Source organism: Falco punctatus (assembly GCF_963210335.1).
Source record: "Falco punctatus genome assembly, chromosome: 3".
NCBI lineage: Eukaryota > Metazoa > Chordata > Aves > Falconiformes > Falconidae > Falco > Falco punctatus.
In genome coordinates this window covers 83,557,739-83,582,429 of record NC_137582.1, presented here as the reverse complement: position 1 = coordinate 83,582,429, position 24,691 = coordinate 83,557,739, and the positions used below count along the sequence as shown (strand labels likewise).

At 39.2% G+C, this 24,691-nt stretch overlaps 1 protein-coding gene across 1 annotated transcript in view; it reads right to left on the bottom strand.

The window, feature by feature from the left end:
- The window catches only part of ANKRD33B (ankyrin repeat domain 33B), a 47,884-nt gene that overhangs the window by 10,872 nt on the left and 12,321 nt on the right, over positions 1-24,691 (bottom strand). Inside the window, exon 2 of the mRNA XM_080382056.1 lies at positions 5,097-5,226. Within this exon, the coding sequence (XP_080238182.1) occupies positions 5,097-5,226 (130 nt within the window). The remainder of the gene's footprint in view (positions 1-5,096; positions 5,227-24,691) is intronic.

Below are 24,691 nucleotides of genomic sequence, written 5' to 3'. Positions count from 1 at the left end.
TAAAGCCACTTGTCTACTCTCCAGCAACAGGAAAATGTGGCTTGATGTTCAGTTTTGGTAGTAAAATAAATGACCTAAGTTCTGCTTCTAAAAGCAACAGTTGCTGCCAGTCATGTGCCTCGTACTCCAGGATAACTGGTGTCAGCAAGGGCGTACTGAGTAGCTGAAGACATCTCTTGCTAAACGGTTGGACGACCAATTAAAACATCAAGTCTTTATAATTGGACTATTAGAAAAAGATGAATATCTAGTGCCATTATGACTCATTCAAAACAGTTTTCCCTTCACTTGTCATTCATTTTATGGTGCTTTGACGCTTTATAAAATAATGCAGTCTGTCAGGCAGCTGCAACAATCACAATTTAATTACTAGGAGCTGTAAAAATATTCACTCATCTCACTCTGCGGTCCAGCTGAATATTCTGTGATGCATGTCATTCAGATTCATCCAGAAATGTTACTGAAGCAGATTAGAATTCATACAGGACAATTTTTAAAGTCTACAGTGTCACATCTGGTGCAGATTTCAGTACCAACACAGTCCTGCATTCACTTTGGAAAGCAAGTTAACAAAATCTTTACCAATTAATTTAAGGTGTTTTCTAGGTGTTACTCTTTATCTCCTAGGATTTGCTGGACTCTGCTGCCTTGCTGTATAACTGAAAATGCTCCTGAAACCTGAGCAAATGTAGAGATGGTGCAGATCAGCTTAGCCATGCCAGAGTCAGAGAAAACCAAGTAAATGCAAATGAAATATAAAGATATGGCAAGCCACAACAAGCTGAACAAAGCAAAAGTGAACTGAGTTCAGGGCAGGATCAAGTGACCCAGTCCTGCTTACTCGATACTGGAGGCTTCAGTTTCACTAACTTTATGGCATAAGATCAAATCCCAGCAAGGTATTGGTTACTACTGGGAGCATCTTTGTGCCTGAACTGTTTTGCAGGACATGCTCTGTTTTACTGATGTTACAGTGTGTGTCTTCATGAAGGTTTTGGAACAGCTACTTTTGGAAATACTACTTTTTGACCATGGAAACCAGAGATAGGAACTGAAACAAACAGAAATAATAAGGTAGAAGATTTTTCAGCAGTTATTACATTACTAAAGATGTTCTCCCCTTTGCCAAAAGTATAGCTGCAGTGAGAGACATTTTGCAAATCTAGGATGATCCTAAGAGTCAATCCTGAAAGACTTTGCTCAGCCAAAACTCTCCAGGGGAGTACAGATGGCCTCAAATGAGACAGAAAAAGTATCAGCAATAAAATAACAAAGAAAATGAAGAGGTTTATGATTCTCAGAAGTTTTGTGTCTCAGGGATTCCTGAAAACCACTTCAGTTTTAATCTGCAGGAGCTTCTGTCCTCTGAGGTTTGCTTCAAATTTCTAGTTCAAACAGGTATCAAATTCAAAGCAAAGCTCAGAGCTGCCAAGTTTTTGTTCAAACCCTGTCATACACTTTTGATTTAAGGCCATAAAGTTTGCTTCAGTTCTCCTGCGTCTCGGCAAACTAGAAGTGTGTATCTAAATCATAAACCGGGTAAGTCTTCCGTGATTTAAAGTCTGCTATGAAAGCTGTATGCATCTTTAAAATAAATTAGCCTGGCCTCAGCCAGTTTGGTGATACTGAATTTTTATCAGGCTTTTGCTGTTTGTAAGCCAGATCTATCTTCTACCAGAAACGGCATGCTCAGGGTACATTTCCTTCACCCTGTGAGTCATATTTAGAGATCAGCACAGATGTCTGTAATAGCTTAATTCACTTAATTGCTGTCACAGAGGAAATGCCCATAATGATGACAATATTACCTAATAATCTGTGTAATACAGGCAAAAGGATAAGCTGCATAGTAAGGAAGATGCTCTGCCACATAACATCACAATTTCGAGTTGTACCTGCAAAAGCCTATGTTTGGTTTATGGGTAGTGAATGCTTTCTGAAGGATGGATGGAACTGAAGACACCCACAATATTTTATCCTCTGGATGCCTTAGGCGTTTGTGTTCCCTTGTCTCCCTTAATAAATAGAAACTGGGGTAACTTCCGATTTTGTGTTCCCAGCTCTACAGCCCTGCCTCAAACTGGTCCCTGTAACATAAAACAACTACGCTTTGCAGTCCCTGTAACATAAAACATCTACAATTTGTGAGCAAATATGACTCTCTCTGAACACCAGTGTATGCCAGTTACCATATACTGCCACCGATGTCACTATGTCCTGAGCAGCAGAACTCAGAAAAATTTTTTATGCAAACTTCCTCCCTTTTCCCTTCTTTTGAAACCACTCTCCTTCCTTCCTTCCTTTCCACTTATTATTTCAGTCTCTGGTTTGTATCAATCTCCCATTTTTTCTGCATTGTCCTTGTACTGACATTTGATTTTGCCTCTGCTTTAACAGAATCTCCACCCATTTCTGGGCACCACCTGCTGCAGGCTGCAACAAATGCAGAGTTTTGGGAGGCAAGCTCTCTTTAAGAAGGGATCCCATCTCTGTAAGAAATATTGAGAGAGCAAGTAAACAGACCAATTTGCAAACCTGAAATTCACACACTAAGCAGAGCACTGTCTGTGGTTATTTTTCTACGCTAACAAGCTTGTTAAGAAAGTACTGCTTTTCACTGATCCCTCCAGCCTATCTTTCTCAGGTCAGCCCATGCAAAAAACTTCAGCTTTAGATACTTCCTTTGAAGGATGAAAATCTTAAATTATCAAAAGCAGTATGAGGAACTGAATTCACTTATCTTCTGAGACTCTAGCTGGTCTTTAAGATAATTCTATTTAATTCAAGCTGGCACTTAGATTTGAGCACCATGTCTGGGCAGTCATGAAACAGCACAGGCAAGTGTGCATTCTAAACTCCTTTAGCAAAAGTAAAGAGGCCTCCCTGTCATCTCCCTTAGTATCTGTACCTTGTGGTACCGGTGCAGCTCCTGAAACACAAGGAAGGATCCCTCAGGACCGCAGCCTCTTTCCCATCCAGATCCTCTTAGGGGTCTGGCCATCCGTGATGGCCACCTGGTCAATGGGTCAACAAAACCAGCAGCACTTTCTGAAACCTTCTGATAGCACCTTGTCATTAATGGAAATAATGTGGGTTTGCTATTAGACTTTCCATAGGAAAACCCATACTTTGGGTATAAATAACAGCAATCTCTCAGAATAATATATTTTGCAAAAATATTATTTTCATGGCCTAAAGTTAAAAAAAAAAAAAAAACAAAAAAAAAACCCAACAAACAACAAATAAATCCTCCACTAAGGGAAAGCTTGCATAAGCTTTGCTTTGAGTTCTTTATAATACACTGCTCAGTGTTACTGCTTAACATTCAGCAATAATTAAGCAGCATCTATTGCACTGTAGCTCCTCTGGTTGCGATGTTAACCTCACAGTAATCTCTATTAACACTACGTATCTTTTACATATTAGCACAGTGTCTTGTGATAATGAATTAAATAACTGGTTTCAAGACTATAGCTCAGGATTATCATAGGCAAGGGAAAACATCCAAGTTGTTAGGAGTTTGTATAAGCTTCTGCTGACTACAGTCATTTTCAGTTGCTTTGGGGATCAATAGCAAGTACTGGCAGAGAGTGTCAAGTCAATGTCAGCCCTCTGGATTAATCCTGAGCTCATTATCATGAGTTATAAAGGTCAGGAAGGAGTCAGCGTTAAAACTTTTATAGTCAAAATTTATATTAGGGCAGATAAATAAAAGTAGGTTAGTTTTGGATACTTCTCCACTTTCTTTGGAAAGTAACTATGCTCATGTCTTTGCTATGAATGTGACTACTGTGGGCACAATTCTTCCAGTATTCAAGACCTATCTCGCAGCGACTTCTTTAGCAGAGTTCACTTTTTGGTACAACACAAAGTCTGGTACTACCTGGAAATGTCTGTATTAAATGGCAATATGACTAAACAAACATCAAAACTGAACTGCTCCATTCTGTAGACATGGCTTGTAATGTCCATTGACATTGCCCAATGGAAATTTGTTTCCTCCAGCCAGCCAGGGTCTGGGAGGGAATACTATGTCCCATGAACTCCCATGAACATCCCATATGCTTCATCAGTAAGAAGGCATGATAAAGAGCAATATGCATTCCCTTGTAAAGTGATTGCCTTTGAAGAGCGTGTTTGAGGGATGCAAAGGAAACTGTGGGCGCAGAGTCAGGCAGCCTTTGGAATAACTTCTAGACTACAAAGCGATGGCTTCCTTGGTCAAATTTTTCCTGATTTGCATGCTTTAGCACTTTGTTAACACTTGTAAGAGAAAACTACAGCTTCCCTTAAAGGTTAAAGCACAGTGTTTCAGTTTTAACAGAAATAATCAACTGATTGCTTTTTAACTGTACACTTGAAATCAGTCAATCTTTTGGAAGCATCTCTCACATTTGTGACCTGTTACACTTGTTCACTGAATATTACCATGCTGGGTGGGATGAAAATAAACCTGGGGATAAACTTTGCTTTCACTCTGGTCTGCATCAGGATTAACATGGTCAATGTCAATATTATCAGTCTGTTATAAAAACAGCATTGGAAAACACTGAATCCTGCTGAGACTATGTAACAGGGGCTTTTGCTTTTAACTATGGAGTGGCTGAAGAATGTCTTAGCAGCTAAGATATTTCTTAATGAATACATTTTCCTACAGTCAGCACTTACCACAGACCCACCGAGGTAGGTGCAACAAACATGAGAAAAGAGATGCTGCCAGCACCAATAGAGCACATTATACGACCACGATGTTGACTGGTTGCTTGCCAGAGCAAACATAGGAAAATAAGCTTAAAGGAACAAAGCAATATAGTAGTGCACACTTAGGCAAGATTTTCTTTATTTTTAAGTTAAAATAGTCAATGGCATCTAAAAGAGATGTATAGCTTTTCCTGTCTTAATATATTGGATAAATATTACTGTAGATTAATTATTTCAATGAAAGTAATGACAAACTTACTTGGGAGTGGGCTTGGCCAGGATTATTTTGCGCAGGCTACCTTCTTCTAGGGTTTTGAAAAAATCCTAAAAATAAGAGCCACAACACACACTCCTCCTAAGACCCTGTATGTAAGAGGCGAGACAAAGAGCCTTACCTGCCTGTGCAGCTGTAATCAGAGCCGTGTTCCCTTCGTTGTCCTGCCAGTTCACATCAAGGTGAGGGCATTGTGCTAAGGCTATTACAATATCCACATAACCTTGGTAACAGGCAACGATAAGACCATTCTGTAAGTAAAATATAAAGAGAGAGTTAGGTTTACCAGACTTAGAAAAGTTCACTGAGGAAGCATACTAGCCTCCTTTTTTGTATTTCCCTCCCGCGCCCGAGACTGAAGAACTAAAAAGGTGTCAGCGTAACCAGTGATTAGCTCCAGGCACAATGTTCAGATCCAAAACACTGCTTTTTATCTCTGCCCTTTGAAGAGTAACATTTGGTATTCCTCAGAAATACCTGAGAGAGTAGGTATTATATTATGCTACTTGGAAAGTAACTGTTTATAAATGGCTTATGCTTATATGGTTATACAGTCTATATCCAAATGAGAATAAATCAGATTTTATTGTATAATACAATGAACCTGGCAGGTAAGATGAACCGGACCTGCTGTGAATATTAATTCTCTGAAAAACGACTACTTGTTCTCTGAAGGGGAAGTGATAGGCAGGAATTGTGTTCATACTGCCTGTTGCCATCTTTAAATGCTTCAGGTTTCCCATTAGAACTAGACTTTGTTTTTATAATCATAAATAAAATAAAATTGCTTTTAGAGTTCTTGTTTAATGTGTTTTATGACAGCTGGAAGCTGTAAAAACTTCCAGGAGGAAGCCAAGCCAGGAGTTAAACCTTGTAACTCTGCTTGGTACCCAGACAGTGTGTCACTCCGCAGTGGCAAACTGGCAGCTTCCCTAAAATACAGCAAAATACACTTGTCATTAATTAAGTGGAACATACTTAATCCTGGCTGCTCATTTGACCACTAGGATTAAAACCATTATCTCCAGTCTTCAGGATTACTTGGGCAATTACTGATGTTCATCTGCACGGGGCTGATGGGTGTAGAGGGGGCTGGTGCAGATTAACTAGGGCTCCCTGAGCTCCCTCTTCGCTGCCAGTGCATGACTCAGTCTTCTTGAGCTCAGCATCAGTATCTGACTTTGGAAAAGATAGGGCAGAGGCACAAATCTCATCCTCTCTGGTAACCCTGCCTGCCTAAAACGCACTCACACAGGCGTGCAAAAAGTTCATAAGCACAAAAGACTAGCAAGAAGGAGAAGCTGGTTATGAAAACTGAATGGCCTGCCCTGCCCTCATTTTTCTAAGTGGCTCTTGCCTAAACATTCTCTTTATTGCTTTTCCCCATGGACACTACTGAGACAGAGACATTTGCCAAATGACAACAACTGCAGCTTCTAATTTATTGTCATCGTAACTAGTTAGTTAATAATTCAGTGTCCTGTTTCATTGTTGTTCTGGATTGGCCTTCTGGCTTAGGTGGCAAACAGCTTCATTAAGATACAGAGGCAATGCCAGCTCTTTGGGATGCTCACAGGCTACATAGGGTATTTCTCAATTGCGTCTTTCATTAAAATTATTACTCTGGTTTCTTTTATTCTCAACTCACTCTTGTCCTCAGTATGAAGTGACGCCCACCACTGCTTCATAAAGAGCATCTCCATTTCCTTGTGAAGAACTTGTAGTACTTCAAACCATTCTATTGAAATTGTACAGAGGATTCTGCTTGAAGTCATATATATATATACATATATATACACATATATATATATACATGTATACATTCACCAAAAAGTATGTACTCTCCTGGTGGGATTATTCAGATTAATCCAAGTTTTACTACAATGTAATCATTCTTAGCTTTAAAGAACATTGTCTCAGTGTCCATTTGGTAAGGACTTGAGCATTATTTCACTTCTTTAAAATTTCATTTTCTACCTGATGTCCAGGATATAGGTCTTTACAACACCAAAACCTCTGCAGATTTAAAACATCACCCAAAATTGCAGTAAAATGTCAGTTAATAATGGCGGTGGAAAACAAAGTATACAATTCTTTGGAGACCTAAAATTCTTGACAATAAGAAGGGGGATCCTATTGTTCACTGAAAAAACCGACATTTTTTAGTAAGAGTGCTATTTTCAAAAAGCCATAAGAATAACTAAGTTAATAAGTAGCTGTTACCTCTAATGGAAAAAAGTGAAAACTGTATCACTCAGTATCTGAAGGATATTTTCACAGTATATTTTCACAGGACAATTTTTTTTATTTACTAGATGCTTTTTTAAAAAAAAGTTCAATTTTTGCTCTCTTTAAAAGAAAAACAAATTGTAAAACAGTAACAAACAACAAATACCAGCTCTTTTTTGCAAGAGGCTTTTGCAATACAGTATTTAAGAACTTCTGTCCTACTTTCAGTGGGTACCTCCATCAGATAGGATCTAACGCATCTGACACACACTGGCATTCTGATTTCAGCAGACATAAGGCACAAATGATCTCAAAATCAACGAAATTCATTCACCGTTCTGAGTTTACCAACCAGAAGAATTACTTAGATATCAACATTTTCTGAAATTTATTTTCCAAAGGTGCTATCAAAGACTGCTTACTTAAGGATAAGGAAAGGCAACAGAGAACAGGAGCTTTCTGAGGCATTACATGATGAAGTAGCACGGAAAACAATTTTTGAAGTATGGTTGTACGGATCCAAAGTGGATCAGATAAGAGTGTGAGAACCTGGTCTTTGACAGAGCATGCCCAGCACTCCCCAGTTGACAAGCAAAACAAGCAATCACATGAGGACATGAAAACAAGTCGCTTCACAACCAAATGGTTCCCAGCACCGTCCAGGGCTGTAAAGCTGATGCAGGTGCTGTCTGGTTACCCTCAGCAGTCATGTGCTTCATGGGGAGGTGGGTCAGACAGACAATTTGCTGAGGGACTGCTTTCCTTTGCATAATTCTTCCAAATGCATCAGATGCTGAAATGAGGTGCAGGAGGCTACAGCTTTAGAATGAAAACTGCGAAAAACCCCTGGAGTCAACAGTTATTTCCCAAATCCTGGCTCAGTGACACCATGATAATTTGTGGTTTCAGGTTGCTCTCCCCCATTTTTTTGCTCTTTGCATCCATTTCTGGCCCTGTCTATATTCTGCTTGCTGAAAATTAGTACAAGTGGATCAGCCAGAACACACAATCAATTGCAACATGAGTATTAGTCTAGAATCTTTAACTTCATATGCCAATAAACACTATTATCCACAGCCATAATATATTAGAAAATCTTTCAATGATCTCAATTAATAAATATAACTAATACAAAATTGCTTTCAGCAAGCTGCCTTTTGAAGTAATGAGTAAAGCAGTAGCCTGTATCACAGCAGTCTTCAGGAGAATACAGCTGTGTGCTTAATGTTTTTTTAAAAGATAAAAATAAAGCAGTATAAACGAATTTTAGCTAGAAAATCCTGAACCTGAGTAATCTGGTAATCTTCAAAAAAGAGATGACATTTTATCTTATTAGTGTTCTACCAAGACATCAATTATTCTGCTCCTCATATAAAGGGTCATGGTACAGTTATGAAGTGGTCAGTGTATGTAGAAAAAAAAGTATATTTTTTAAATTGAGCCTTACTATTCTTTTGTCAGTAAGAACAATTCTTAGACATATTCACTACATGTGAAAGCTTTAGGAGACTAGATTGATAATTCTTAAATTATTAATGATTAATAATGCAATATTAAATTAATAATGATTAATAATATTGATTTATTTTGGATTGGTAATCCTGAAATGCATGTCCTCTCCCTAAGTCTTCAGCCTTTCTCCTTCAACGGCATGCTTTTCGCTCTCATCCCTTTCACATGTCCTCAACCACCGCTTATTTTAAACCCTAGTAAATACTCAAACTATTCCCGTTAATATATAATAATAATCAATTCTCTGAAGGAATAACTGTACACATGTCACAGCATGCAAGCACCGTATCCCTGTTTCGCAAGGATTGCTGTGTTCGCTAAGACCTGCTCTCTCCCGATCAGCAGCCAGAGTTGCTGCCCGTCATTCTCGCAGACCAATGAAACAGAACAGGCAAAAAAATCTGCTTTGATCCTCTGTGCAGAAGAGACCTTAAACATAAAATGATGTTTGAAACAGATCCTGTTTCACTTTTCAAATATTACATACAGACTCTGTATGTCAAAGAGAAAGCATGAGTCATCCATCACATCAGCTGCATTAACCTTTACTATCAATTTTTTCCACATAAGGGGGGGTTGAATTTCAGCTCACTAACAGGTTTTTTTCCAAGTAGAAGCCATAATATTTCCAACTGTTGAGGGCTCTGTCTTTCCTCTGTGGAATATTTGGCATTTCACAGAGCTTTCCCACAGTTTTTCTACACTGACATGTTTTATTTCTATCTAACTAGCATAGTTTTGAAAAATTCCCCTTTGTTTTGAAGTGACAGTGCAAAATTAACAGTACTTTATTGAGAATATATGAAAACACAGTCAGTCTAGGATAAATTACTTTTTTCCCTATAATCTAAATGAAGTATAACTAATTTTCTTAATTTCATCCCAGAGCACATAAATGAGCGTTTCAGGCATGAGACAACCTGAAGTTAATCAGATGTTGCAACATCTTCCTCAAGCAGTGTTTACAAATTGTAAGTTTCATACTGCTCCTCTGTGATCAGACTAAAAGTATTGTATTAAAATTTCTCACAAAAGCATAAACTTGAAATTGCATGTTTGAAATAGAATAAAATAGTCACGGGAAACTTTTGATTCCTTTTAAACTGATAATTCTTCATGCGCCTTTGATTCCATGTAAGACTGGAATAGTGCTGCCACTACAAAAAATAAACTCTGCTTTGCTCAGCTGTGTTGGCTAATGACACAACAATGCAACTGATTAAGTGAGATCATGGATATCTCAGGAGAAAATTTGATAAATCAGATGTTATAACAAAGTTACAGATGTAAGGCTATTTGCACACTAGATCATTACAGATAATAGAGATCACAAGAAATACTAGAGGATCAATAATGAACTCAAACTGAACAGCAAAGCAAATCACATATAGCATTCAATTATTTTAGCTTTTAAAAAAAACTCTTCAGGCAACTTATTTCTCACCAAGATGCTGAGAATTAAAACAGCTTATTATAGCTTTTCGCCTATTATCCCAGACAAAAAATGGGTCTGGCAAAAGACTACATTGACGTTACATATTGCTTTTCATAAGCATCATGGTAAACAACCGTCCTGTTTGCTTTGCATGCATCTGTAAGTATTAATGACAATTCTGCAAGGTTGGTTTAACAGCAATGATTAAAACTGCATGTAATTGAATTAAATGAGATAATGATGCATTGTAATCCATAATCATATGTAGGGAGAACTATGAAAATTATGTCCAAGTTTAAAAGATATTACAGAAAGAATATTATGAGTAAGACAAATGGAAGAATGATAAAACATAAAGGAATACAAAGTTGTGTTTAAATTTTTCTTGTTGAGTTACTAAAATAATAATTCATATATTTAATATTATATGTTATACACAACTTACTATTATACAGAGACAGGATTCATTTTAAAAAGATGCCATCAAAGTGATTTCCAGTGAAACTTTTACATTTCTCAATTAATTGCAGTTTGGTTTTGAAACTAAGTCACTTTCAGTTGTTTGCGACTCATGATGAACCTAGAAATACTATCTTTAATATATACATAGATATGTAACACTGTTCAATAGCTTTACATTAGGCGCATTCCAAGAAGGGAGACTTGGGAGATACTATGAGCATGTTATAAATAATTATATAAGCCATGCATTCAGTAATGCATGTAATTCAGTCTCAACTGTCACATCAGAGACTCCAAAACAAAGTTGACTGAACCACAATAACTTGTCTACCACAAAATATAGAAAGGTGGGGACATGGTAAAAAAATTAATGTACATATTTAGAGGGCTAAAAAGCCTGTTAAATCAACTTAGGGTATATCCTATATACCCTATATCTGTGATTTGAAACGCTAGAACTATCTATAACTATCACTCGCTATAACATAATTCACATACAAAGAAAAAGAGAAAAAAAAATCAGGCTAAGCATTTCAAAATAAATCTCCCAGGATTATCTGAGGGCAATTCCAATCTCCACTAAAAAATCTGCAACTCCGTGAAACTTGGATTAACAGAGATTCTAAATATACATTCTATTAAAAAAGAGCAAAATGTAGTGCTGAACATCACTATCTGCTATATACTAGTTTATGTATTAGTATGTTATATGTTATATTATGTATTATACTGTATATTCTAATAATTGGCCCCTCACTGCAAGAGGGACACAGAGGTGCTGGAGCGTGTCCAGAGACGGGCAACGAAGCTGGTGAAGGGTTTAAAGCACAAGACTTGTGAAGAGCGGCTGAGGGAACTGGGGTTGTTCAGCCTGGAGAAGAGGAGGCTGAGGGGGGACCTTATTGCTCTCCAGAGCTCCCTGCAAGGAGGCTGTCGGCAGGTGGGGGTCAGTCTCTTCTCCCAGATAGTAAGTAACAGGACAAGAGTAAACAGCCTCAAATTTCACCGAGGGAGGTTTAGATTGGGTATTAGGAAAAATTTCTACACCAAAAGGGTGGTCAGGCGTTGGAGCAGGCTGCCCAGGGAGGTGGTGGAATCACCATCCCTGGAGGTGTTCAAAAAGTGCATAGATGTGGTGCTCAGGGACATGGTTTAGTGATGGACTTGGCAGCCCTGGGTTAACAGTTGGTCTTGATCTCAAAGGTCTTTTCCAACCTGAATGATTCTATGTATAATGCACAAAACCTTCCAGTCTGCCTAAAGCAATTTCAGAAACTTTCATAAACGGCTTGAGCTTACATTATAATTGGTTTAGCTGATTAGATCAACAGCAACTGAGATGAGGTAATTATTCAGGTCATCAGTCCCATGAGAAGTGGTGCTTATGTGCTATAGAAATCCATCAAGCACATAAGCTTTAATATTATCAACACAATATAATTTAGGATGACCTTTTAGAGAAAGGGCTGCAACAGCTTAGTCACATACAAATCTATATCAGGAAAGCAACAACAAAAAAAAGGAGCTGGGAATTTAAATGGCTTTTGTCTAACTGTTGCTTGGACAAAATCCCATGTACCTGGAGAGGAGCAAGGGGGGGAGATGCTGATTTTGCCAGGGAAAATGATCAGGTAAGTGCAAAAGAGCATTCTAGCAGGGGACGAGCAGCAGCATGCAAAACTCTCTGCCTCCTTTGCAGAGGGATTTTCTGCCTGAAGCACAACCTTGAGTCCAAAAGCAAGCTTAAATGGCACTGCCCCTTCCAGTGTCTCAATACTGAAGGCACAAAATTGCCACCTTCGCTTCACAGCATTATGAGTGCTCACAGATTCATTTCCCAGTGTGAATTGCACGCTGCTAGCTAAAAACACAGACCAGGCTGCGGACATGCAGATGATCACACACCATTTTCCCCCTCCATTTTGTGGGATATGTTCGACTTCACTTATTTTGTAAATGCCTCTTGTATCAGTCAGGTCACATGTCTTTAAGTAAAGGTATGGCTTAGTATACGTATTATCTCCGCAGAAGTCCTTAATCTATTCTAATCCAAATCTCCATGATCACCTCTAAAAATAGTCCCAGGAAAGTTCATTTTACTATGCCTGCAAAAGCTTTCATTACACAACAAGGCAAACGAGTGCCACTTGTGTAATAAATCAGACAAGAAAAAGTAATAAAATCAGTGTGACTTTCCCTATTTACTAACATGTACATTGTCTGAATTGGTTTCAGCATCACTAGTGATATAAGCTTTGTTCTTCGCTGTATCACATCCTTCCAGCCACCCTTTCCACTGCAGAAGGCGGCCAGAAGCAGAGAACACCCAGGATTACACCTAGCCGTGGAAACAGCCCTGCAAAATGATACGAGCTGAGGCACACCGTCCCGCCTGAGTTGCAGGGGGCGCGGGCTGCACTGCCAGCTGTCCTACTGTGAGTTAAGATGACACTTGGTGATACTTCTGAAAACAGCAGCAACAGGATGTAGCACAAGAAAAATCTTTTTTTGTTCTTTCCTCTCTGCACCTCAGCTTGAAACAAAGAACTGAAGACCCGAACATGTGAACAAGAGCTAGTAGCAGCTACAGCTAGCTCAGGCATATTCTAACATTAAGGCACTTGAATTAGGAAATCTAATGCGATCCCATTTAAATACACATATATGTTTTAAAATATATTTGCTCAGGATGTTAGCAGGTATACACATTCATGCTCAAGATTAATTTTGTTAAAATAATGTACTATTTTGCAGTAACAGCCGGTGAGACTACACTAGGAAAGTACTTAGTCTGAAGTTACATCAGGTAGGAGAAGGCCTTTGCTAGCAGCAGCAGACTGTTGTGCAACAAAGCAATGTACAGAATGAAAACATTTATATGGAAAGAAGGAAACTGGCATCATTTTCTCACAACTGAAACAGAAGTAACATTCGATATAGTCCAATCAGTCCAAAATTGAGCTTTGCAATGTATGTGAGATCTCTGGTCACAGCAGGAGTAAACAAGGTATAACTTTAGAAAAGGAACATGTGAGGAAACTTTAAGGAAATATTAATAAAGATAAGATAAACTTAAAATGAACTGATGGGTCACCTAGGGGAGCTTATCATCATAATGCGCATGTTAAAAGGAAGTTATGTCAGGGTTCAGTAACACTGCACTTCAGCCCAGGATTCCATTTTCAGGGAAGGGTTCTGTGTTCTGTGTTCTGTTTACAGGGTCCCTGGCTGTAAAGGACAGAAAATACTGTGAGAAGATGGTAGGGGAAATAACACAATTTTTATCAGGTTGAATTTCATATTTTCAGTTGATTTAGACTGTCGTGTTACGTACAACTACTAAATAGTGATGATCTCTGACAAATAATGCAGCCCTACTAATCCTAGCTTTCCTGTTTGCATAGCACATACTAATCAGTGTTAATACTGTCAAATGTTAGTGCTAGGTTTTGATAGTGTTGACAGTAATAACACATGACACGTGGCAGCCAAATTTATACATCCCTCTTTGCTGTGCCTGTTTCTTGATATCTGTGCTAGACGCGGGTCACTTTGCTATGGCTTAAAAGTAAGGGAATTGATATTAATAAGAAAGAAGTGAGAGGTCTGGCTTCCGAACACAATATAAATGACGCACTGAACTTTAAGGGGGGGATTCTGACATAAACCCTGAAGGCATTTCTACCACAAATCCCATGTCTGCACTTTAAGGTGCCCTAAACATTAGCAATCCAAACCACTAACTGCAGAGAGCGGGGGTGGGGGGGTAACGGGACGGACTCCCACTGACATCAGGATCCTGCTCCAGCAAATGGTAAACTGCTTTTCATTTCATTTCTTTGTCTTTCACTGGCTTGATATGCAATGTTCAGCAAGGCTTCCAAAGGCTGTAAACCACCCTGTGAACAATGATAATGTATTTCCGGATCCTTAAATGAACAACACATTACTATGCCTGGCTTGGAACAGGTGTTTCCAGCTAGCGATAAATTTAAAACAGCAAAGCTTCCTCCTGTGAACATATGAGGCTGGGAGCACCTGCTGCTCTGGCCAGTTGCTGCACAAAGCTGCAGTGGGTTTGGGAACCACTGAAAGTGAGTTTATTATAAGGCTCAAACTATACCTTTTGTGGAAATAATGTTATGTACACTATTTTGGAGAATCTCTCCGTTGCCAATTACTTCAAAATCCAATGTTACAATAGTCTTCCTATCAATTATATCAGTGAAACACTTTGTTTAGGGTTTTTGGGTTTTGGTGGGGTTTTTTTCAGAAAGGCAAAACCCCTAAAAGCTAGCAAAAACGATAGTCAAAGACGGATCACCTAACAGCATAACCCAAACCTGATGTGACTTGTATCCAGTGCATTCTCGCACCACATCAGACGTTTAGGAACATCCAGACACCAGTTTAGATGTGAACTCCAAGTCCTGGGCCTGACAGATGCTACTGCTAACTTCTGGTCTCTAAATATATACATATATGCACACTGTTTAAGAATAGAAAGGAGAGTTTGCAGCATTTTAAAAACATATTTGGTGGTGTACTCAGAAATTACGTGAAATGCATTTTGTGCACTGGCAAAACTATCAAAAAGTAATCCCTTTGGCTTTAAGGCATACGATTCAGCTCCTCTCTGTTTGTTTAATAGATATATTTTCCTTTCTGTTACATTCTGTCAGACACAGGCTGACTGCAGCTTAGATCTGCTGCAAGAGGCTAAGCAGAATGTTTGAATGCACAGTTTTTTTCAGGAGAGCTCTCCAAAATTAATGACTCACAAAATCTTTGTAAGCAATACATTTCAATTTGGCTAAAAGATAAACGTACAACCTTCTGATTGGTGATAATCTATCATTGTATCTAATCTGTCTTTTCTAGAAACAACATTCTAAAGGCTCCAGCACATTTTCACTGTGAAGTTCTCTGAAGAGACGGCCAGTGATGAGCTTGCAAGCACCGTCTTGTGGCAATGAGCTCCTGTAGTTATATTAGGAGAGACCTTCCCAAGAACTTCCAGTTACTTTCCTCCAACTTCTGTAAATGCATTTTGCTTGTCTTCCTCTGAGCCTTTCGACTGTGGAAAGCACATCAGACCCCAACCTTGGAAAGAGTGAGCCCAGGAAGAGGTCTGTCCCTCAGTGGCTAAACTGCCACTGAAAAAAGGTCCCTTTCCTAGAAAGGAAATCAACATGATAAAGGACAAAAACTACCAGGGTGAAAGCTCTTCCTTGCAGAGGCCCTATGCTCACCAAAACGAGCAAATGCATACCCTCCTTGGGATGGTTTTCAGCAGGAATGGGGGACTGCCTGTATACTTCACACAGTGCTGTATAGTATACACACTATATATATATATATATATATATATATATATATATATATATAAAATATACCACAATATAAATACCACACACAAACGTACCAGCCTATTTCCTCACCCTTTGATCTAAAGAAGCTGTGAGAGCAATGAAAGCCCAGTCTCCACCTTAGTCTGCCATTTGACAGTTCGGTAAAGACATCAGTGGGTAAGTAACACCCACATTGTCTCCTCTTCCCCAGCCACCCCTGTGCTCTGCCTTTTGAACCTCATTGCTTCCTTCCCTGTAACACTCCTAATAATAACCCTCCCTAATGATCTTGGATCTTCTAATAATAAGCCTTATTGATCCTGGAACTGACCTGAATGGACCAGGAAACTGTGGTAAACTTTCTCCTGAGGGGAAATGCACAGCAGAAGGGTAAATGATCCTCCCATAACAGAGATGTGTTAGTAATTAGCCTGTATGTAGGCTTCACCGTACATACTTCAGTCTAGATGCGTTATCACACAGCAAGAGTCAGTGTCCTCTTTTCAACCAAGAGGATAGCATGGTAACAACAATCAGTAGTTGTTCATGAAAATGCAAGGTAAATACTGATGTTCAGGAAGAAATGTATGTTTAAATGTTATTGGTAAACAGGAAAAAGGTTCTCCAGCTGGACCAGGTGTTATTATTTTACTTCTATCAAGCAAAGATCCCACTGATGGGATCTCATTAGCTTGCTCTTCAGATTATCAACTAGTGCAAGTGACAATGGTTCTTCAGATCTCAAAGTTCTTAAAAGCCCTTATCATTACGCTTTCCACACGGAAAGAGCTTCCTTTATCTAGGATATGCATCTGATTTCACCTAGACTGGTTTTCAGCTCAGTTATGCCCTCTCCTGTTTTTTCCCCAGCTCTAACAAGGCAAAAGATTTCTTTGTGGATAAATATGAAAAAAGTCTCCTGCTTTTCCTTAGAAAAAACTTAAAAAAACTTTCTGAGCAATAGACGCATCTGTGGTGAATAGATGGGAGGTGTCTGTTTTTCACTCAGAGACCTAAAGTGGATTTTGGTATGTATGGATTAGTGTCAACTCTCCTGATCCTAAAGGGTTGCAATCCTGTAATCCCACAGCTCCATGCAGTGCAGCTGCTGTGGAAAATAAAGGTGACCATGCTGGAGGCCAAAACCTGGATTTTTATATTATTCCTTGGATTCAGGCTTGTGAGACTTGGAGGAATGTGCTACAGTTCCTGACTTCTCATAAGAAGTCTTTCACTCTTTCCCACCCATGCGCTGCTTTTTACTCGTGCTCCACAAACTGCACTGAAAAGTAGGTCTCCACAAAAAAAAAGAGAAGAGGCATTAATAACTGTAATTTTTTAAACACAGCCTTGATAAATTCACAGTCTCTGAATTCTGGAGATTTTCAGTTCTGGGTGAAAACACTGCTTTCAAACAAAGTATGCAATTTTCAAGTAATGCATAGTGAATTAGCCATGCTAATACTAAAGAATATAAATTTTATGCCCAAATTTTTCATCTTTTATAACACTGATGACTGTGATCACGTTTTAAATTACAGCAGAACATGTGGATTATGTTTCAGTAAGACTTTTCTGGGGTTTATATAAATGTGCTTTAGTCAAGGGCAAAGAGGGTTGCACTCTTGTGACTTACATCTACACGGATGGCTCCATAATGTTCACAGCTGATTAGAGAGAAGAACTAACTCCTACTATAAAAGCCATCGAACTATAGTCCTATTTTAGGAATAAAGTAACTCATAGGCTGCATACAGCCACTGGAGAGGAAATCCAGAGTTTCCTCAGATTCCCATTAGGAATGGTTTCTTCCTGAAAGTTTAGCACCCCCCTGTGAAAAGCTCATCTGTTTTTAAAAAGGGCAGAATTATATTTTTGAAAGATCAGAGGCTAGCACTTGGCTAAATCAAGAACGCTCCTGCTACTGGCTTGCAAGTCCTAGTAAGTAGCCTCACATTAATTTAGTGCTGTATTTAGGGAATGGGCTCATCCACAATGATAGTAATCTGCAAGAGGCTCAACCTGGGTTTTTGTTTGAGAAAATATACACTGTGACATGGAATAATTTGTTCAGAAGGACCTTCTTTCCCTCTGGTAGATCATGGGGTTTTGTAGATTTAACTTTAAAAATCCTTAAGGATGCGGTTCCAAAGCAGCTTTTTTTTAAAAAAAAAAGCGTGCATTCCCATTTTAAATTTCTCTTTTATTATCTCAGTTGGCTAAATAAGGATTCATCATCCACTTCAGCTGTAACAGGTATCAGTGCATGAGCAGCCAGTTCAGCAAAGGTGAAAATTGCATTTGGAATATCCAAGTGATAGACAGTAGCATCACCATCTTATCTGTCTCAAGTCAACTACAGTACTGCAACTTGAGTTTAATAAGCAAATGCAGCACACAATTGTACAGCGTATCATTGCCTGGTGGCAAGAGCTGGGTAAGGCTCTATCTGCCATTAGTGCAGTCTTTCCTCTTCTACGGAGCCTGTGACCACTCTGTTTATCTCAGCTGAGTATCTAGTTCCACCCAATAAAGGCAGGAAGGCACCTTCTGCCTCTGTGTTTGGATCTAAGAATCTCATCTTCTAACAAATACACCCCACTCATCTAAATAACAATCTAAATAAATAACATCTAAAGAAACATAGGGAGGGATTGAACATTACTGTACTGTTGAATTTGAAGCAAACGTGATAGAATTCAATATCTGAAAAAAAAAAGAGGGAGGAACAATTTCACATTTATATTCAAATGTCTAGAATTAATAGACATAACCTGCCTTTGTAAAAAACTAATAACACATTAATACAACATAACCACTTTTATAGAACAGTTTCAGTCAAACAATCCAGAAACTGTTGTTCTCTACTTTATAAAATTGGAGAATATTTGAGCAAAGTGCAAAACAGCTTCTCCTGAGTGAGGACTCCAGGAATTCATGTAAGCAATTTACTTTTCAGTTTAAGGACCTACACCTGTGACAGAAATAGTCGACATTTAAAACACAGTTTAACAAAAGAACACCTTTTGCTGAAAAAAGGCATGCTACAAAAAAACTAGTGTGTATCAAATCCATCTGATGGAGGCTTTTCAGAGCTGTTTGCGGTTCACTTGACACATCTCTGTGCCCCACAGCAGCTGAATTACAAGAGTCTTTGGGCACGCCAAGACATTGCTTGACTGCAGGATGGCATTTTTGTTGACAGAGGCTCACTAATGAGAGCAGTATCTGAAAACCTAAGGGACCTTTGAATGATGACTATATCCTATTGCATTCAGTGCTGGCCAAACATCATAGCAATTATTTGACTAGCACTTTCATGCAACCAACCCACGGAGCTGAGCTGAGGCACACCAGCAGCACAACCTGTTGCCAAAGCTTGCCCTCCTGTTGCCCTGAGGATGGACACAGGACTCGGGAACACCAAATCCTGTCCTTCTTTACCACCACGTCACACAGGTGCTGTTCCTTCAGTCGTAATCTCTAGAAGCAAAGGCACTGAGGTCCATACTTCTTTTCTTGTTTTTTACTAATCCCTCTAATGTGTATTATATCACTCAGTGCTGAATGTCTCGCTTCCTAGGACTGAGTCTTCCACCTCATTCTTTTGCCAAGAAATGTACAACTAATACTTTCAGTTCTGAAAAGGTAAGAAGTGATATTCTAACAATGTAGACTTCAAAACCTCCGAGCCCTTTATTTCACAGAGAACTTTCCACTTGCTACAGAAGCCCACCAGAGTGTGCCCAACTCTACCAAAAAACAGCGAAAAAAACCCTTCAGGACCCTCCACCCAGGAGGGGCATACAGGTCAGATGAAATCGCATCAGCTACACAAAGGCAATGAATGACTCATAAAGGAGCAGTAAACTGAAGGAGATGTATATCTTAATGATTTCAAAGATGACTCTTTTTCAGATTATGATCCTTTCTATTTTTGAGTTAGGGGTCTATCCCCCCGCTCCACCCCCCAAACAAAAAAAAAGTTTTGCTAACTTATCCTGCTGGATACGAGCTGGATATTAGAAAGCACACGGAGGAAATATCAAGGTCTTGCCTCTATTGGAAGACTGACTAACTACTTATAATTTCCTTTTCTTTTTTAAGTTCATGTACAAGGAAAATAGCTTTTACAACCAGATTTGAGAATTACTGCTTTAATAGCATTTTACTTTCTGTATGTCTTCCTTCCTTCATATGAAATTGTTTGTGGCATGAAGAACCTCATCAGCATGTGCCTTTCTGCACCAGGTATCTCTGGCCTAAATATTTGCTTAAAGACAAAAACTCAAGCAAGCTAGGAGAGATTTAAAACCTTTTCAGAGACTATCTAATCAATTTTCTAAGGAATTTCTGTTTACCCTATTGCTTCTACTAAAATTTTCATCACTTTTTCGAAACGCCTTCATCTGGAGATAGACTGTGAAGGTGTCAGTTTCCACTGGCTTTTATTTTAATTCAATAGGTATTAAGGTGACTTAGGTCTGTGCAGAAAAGCTGCAGGGTAGTAAAACCAGGAAGGTTTGCTAAGATCTTCCTTCACTCACACCAATGAGAAAGGCACAATTTTACGGAAGTTAAATGAAATGGAAACCCAAAAAAATGAACAAGTATGGTCACCTTCCACTTAAACAGTTCATCAGGCAAAGCATCTTTCTCCTTCTCAGAAGATACCAGGTTTTGGGGGTTTTTTCTTTTCCTTTCTTTGCCATGAGGAGTTGAATCTAATGTATTTAGAAGGTCTACAATTACTAACTGAATGTTGCTGTTTCTTATCCCAGATTTTCTAAGAACTCTGTATCTCGATTAGATAAAAACTTCAGAGAGTAGCAGTGGAAGAATGGTAAAACCTATGTTTTTCTCTCTGTTTTCAGACACCTAGAAGCAGTAATAGTTTTTTCCCCTGACACAGATAATTTTCAAATGCTTTGCTAAGTATTTGGAATTGGTTTACTATCTCTGACACAAAATGAGAGAATACTACTTGGTAATACACCAACGTTTTTAAGAGCAGAAGGTCTGGTCACTGTATCTCAACCTGAAAATTACGGGCAGGATGTTTCGTGTTACCTTCAGAGTCCACTTCCTTCAATCCACCTCTGGAAAGAAACAAACAATAAGAAATATCCAAAATGAAGGCTTGTTGCCATTAAATGATACTCACATTAGTATCAAAACCCTACAGCCAAAAACCATCTTCCTCCCCTAAACATTTGTAAATCTCATACTGGAAATTTGCCCAGTAGAATTGTTGCAAATTGCATGACCATGCCAACTGATACTGCTTTGTAGCAATAATCTTAGAAGTTCAGCCAATACAGGTAGACTTCAAAATCATGTATTTTGGAATGCTATTACTGATTGCAGTAGCACCAATAATGAGGTAAAGTCTTTCCAGATACATTCCCTGAAGACCTTAGAATCTGAAAGGAAACAACAGGAGATGGCTGTGGGAAGGAAGAGAAGCAAGTTTGTGAAAATAATGGTGACAATATTTAAATGTTTTTGTTAGGTTTTGTATCATATGAACAATCCTCGGTTGCCCTTTCCCCTGTGACTAATAAGCTGCCAAATTGTATAGACTTTGCTCTAATTCTTATTTCCTTTAAGACACACACTAATAATTTAGTGATAAATCAGAACTGATGCAATCACTGTACTAGAAATAGAAATTACATGCGGAAGTGGAAAATCTGGTATTTTTAGACAAGTATTCAAAGCCTGAATTGGGTACCTAAGCACTATTTTAAAAACCTCCTCTCCAGAGGAACGTGTTTGTGGATAGCAAGGAGTAAACAGAAAAGAAGGGCCAATATACACATTAAACTCACCGACTGCAATTGCAATTACTATTTTGCTTTACAGAAACACTAGTACTGATTTATTTTTTTAATTCTCAAAACAATGAATTTATCCTCAGCATTTTTAAATTCTCAAAACATGAATTTAATTCCATGGGTATGTCTGACCTACATTTTTAAACTCTGCAGATTGGCAGATGAATGACAGTAGGCTAGCTTACAAAGGGTATCAACTGCAGAATTGTGAACTAGACTTTTCTGCACACCCAACTTGCCCAAATAATAATGGCAGTATAGAGAGCTAGATGCTGAAGTCTTTGAGCACAATGTCTGGTTTTCCCTGTAAGCAGTCCAGTGTGAAGCCAGCAGCCCTCGTTTCACTCTGCTGGGAAGATGTGCTTCAATAAAATGTGCATAAAAGCTAGGCAAAGTGAACTTTTCACATAATTATTTAATATCCATGAATGCGGCCTTAGGAGCAAGTGTAGCCCGTTACTCCCTGCTCCTGCAGACACCACAGCCGGGACCTGAGCTGGGAGCAGGGGGGTGAGCAAGGTGCCCGGGTACCATGCTCCCACTCCTGAACGGCCACAGCCTGCAGTGAAGTCACTCTTCCCCGGCACTCACACCGAAGGAGAACTTCCTCTCTGCAATGTTTATCACATGGATCACATGCATCTATGCCATTTGGTTGGTGATAAGAATCCTTTCTGCCACACAGTTACTGTCTATATCTAACGGGGTCACTGATTCGTAGATGTACCACAGGAGGGTAGAAGTTCCTACTGATCTAGCATCAGGTACTAAGTCTCCAAAGAAAGAGCACAGTATTTTTTGCTGACACCTGACAGCTAGAGGATTTCATAGTTTTAACGACAGCAGAGAGTGCTAGACCTGAGACAGAAGCACTGGGGAACAGAATCACCTTATTAGAAACCTTCAGGTTTGTTTGTTGTTTTTTTTTTTTTTTCTTATTTAAACTCATATTTTTAAAGGATGATCAGTTTGCGGTAGGTACGTTTGTGATCTGGGAAATGCACAGTAACAATCCCATAGCTGTACACCAAAATACCTCAGCTTTACCCACACCCATCTGTGAACGGAGCCTCTGCTCATAAATCAGCTGCGCTGACTGTAATGAGCATAAACTAGGTCAAGCTAAAAATACCCACAGAAAGAAAAAAATTACAATATTAAGTGAAAGACATTTCACAATCTTGCGCCTTGAAGTAAACAATTTTGGTGATAAATTTTAAGAGGAAGGCTGACATTTATTCACCCTGTCTCTTTCTTTTTCTTTCTTTTTGTTCCAGGACACCGATATTGCTTACTGCTTCTAAAATGTCTCATTTGAGTATTAAATATTTTAATGTTTGATTCACATTGTATCACTAACAGGATGATTGGGAGGTAAAGTATGGTGGGAAAGGACTGCGATATCTGATTATATATTTAAAATTCAAAAGCAACTTTTTCAAAGTCTTCAGGCAGCTATATTTATTGCAACAAGTGCAATTTGGTGAGCTGTCACCTGTCACATTTAATTACATTGCTTTTGCACGGAATTTTCCTCATATATGCAATGGATCCAATACATTTCATGGGAACTTGTACGGAAATAAGCATTGTAAATGCACCAAGACATCTGACTTGAGTAAACTGCACACATATTTTAAATCAAGTAAGGTACTAACAAGATTATCGTGTACCTAGTACTCAGTTCAGGTTCCTGTTCCACAGACAGTTCTGCTTATCAGTATCTTCATGCATGGGCATCCCTTTTGCACCCTCACAAGAGGAAGAATGTTCCAGGCTGGGAAGTGCCCATGGACCATACAGCAGCAGAGCAGTAAAACAAAGCACAACCAACAGCAGCTTCCTGTCCATACACAATAAATAGGTGGGAAGGAACGTTCAGTACCACCCTACATAAATGATGGCAGGATGCAGCATGCCGTGGACTCTGTCCCCTTGGCTGGTGCCGCTTGCAGCCTGTGGGACAGCCTCTGCCCACGGGATGGCACTGATTTCCTGCCCCTGGGGTACGAGGAAGATGCTTTCAGTCCATTCCCAGGGACCTTGAAATTGTTTTCTTTCCCTGTCACCCATGAAATGACCAACGGTTTCACTCCCCCTCAAACCACAGGCCGGGTTGCCCTCAGGAATGACATGGGTTTTATTCCACACTGGTGTTTCCGCACGGGGAGCTCTGCTGAAGCAGTGCCACAAAGCAATATCTCTGACACGGCTACGCTGCCCAGTCTCCCGTGCAGACAGGACTCACCTAACACAGAGGTGATGAAATGCTTGAGCACAGCAGGGAAAATAACCTGTTGCTTCCCTGTTGTAGGTTTCCTCCAGCTGCCGTTGGTCCGTGCATCTAGGCATTTACTGTGCGATACAGCTTGTCTCATCGTAACCAGAAAACTCTTCAATCATTTGGTATTTCTTATGAGCTCAGAAGGGCGCTGGGAGTCTAAACGCTAAGGTTTCGTTAATATGTGTCGTATTTCATTTTCCAAAACCAGCCAATACTTATTATTCTGCACTCTCTAATAAGCTATTGCTGTTTCATGCTCTTCACAGAAAATCTTTCCCTGTAGAAAGTACTTTAAATTAACTCCTTCGTGGACCTGAGCTTTGACTCTGCTTTCTCTTGAAACCATTATCAAACTCATGTGATACTTCCAGACACACAGAAGTACCCTACTGCCTTCCAAAGAAAGTCTTCCCTTTCCTTTCATCGACACTTAAGGACACTTTTATGGATGCCTGGCTACCCTTCCTGTGTTTCCCAATCACATGGTAAACAGGTGTGCCAAGCCTTGTTCTGGTGAGCTACAAACAGCAAGATACCTAGGTTTTGTAAAAAAAACCCAAACAAAACAAAACAAAAAAAACAGATACCCCCTGAAAGTCTGCTCCT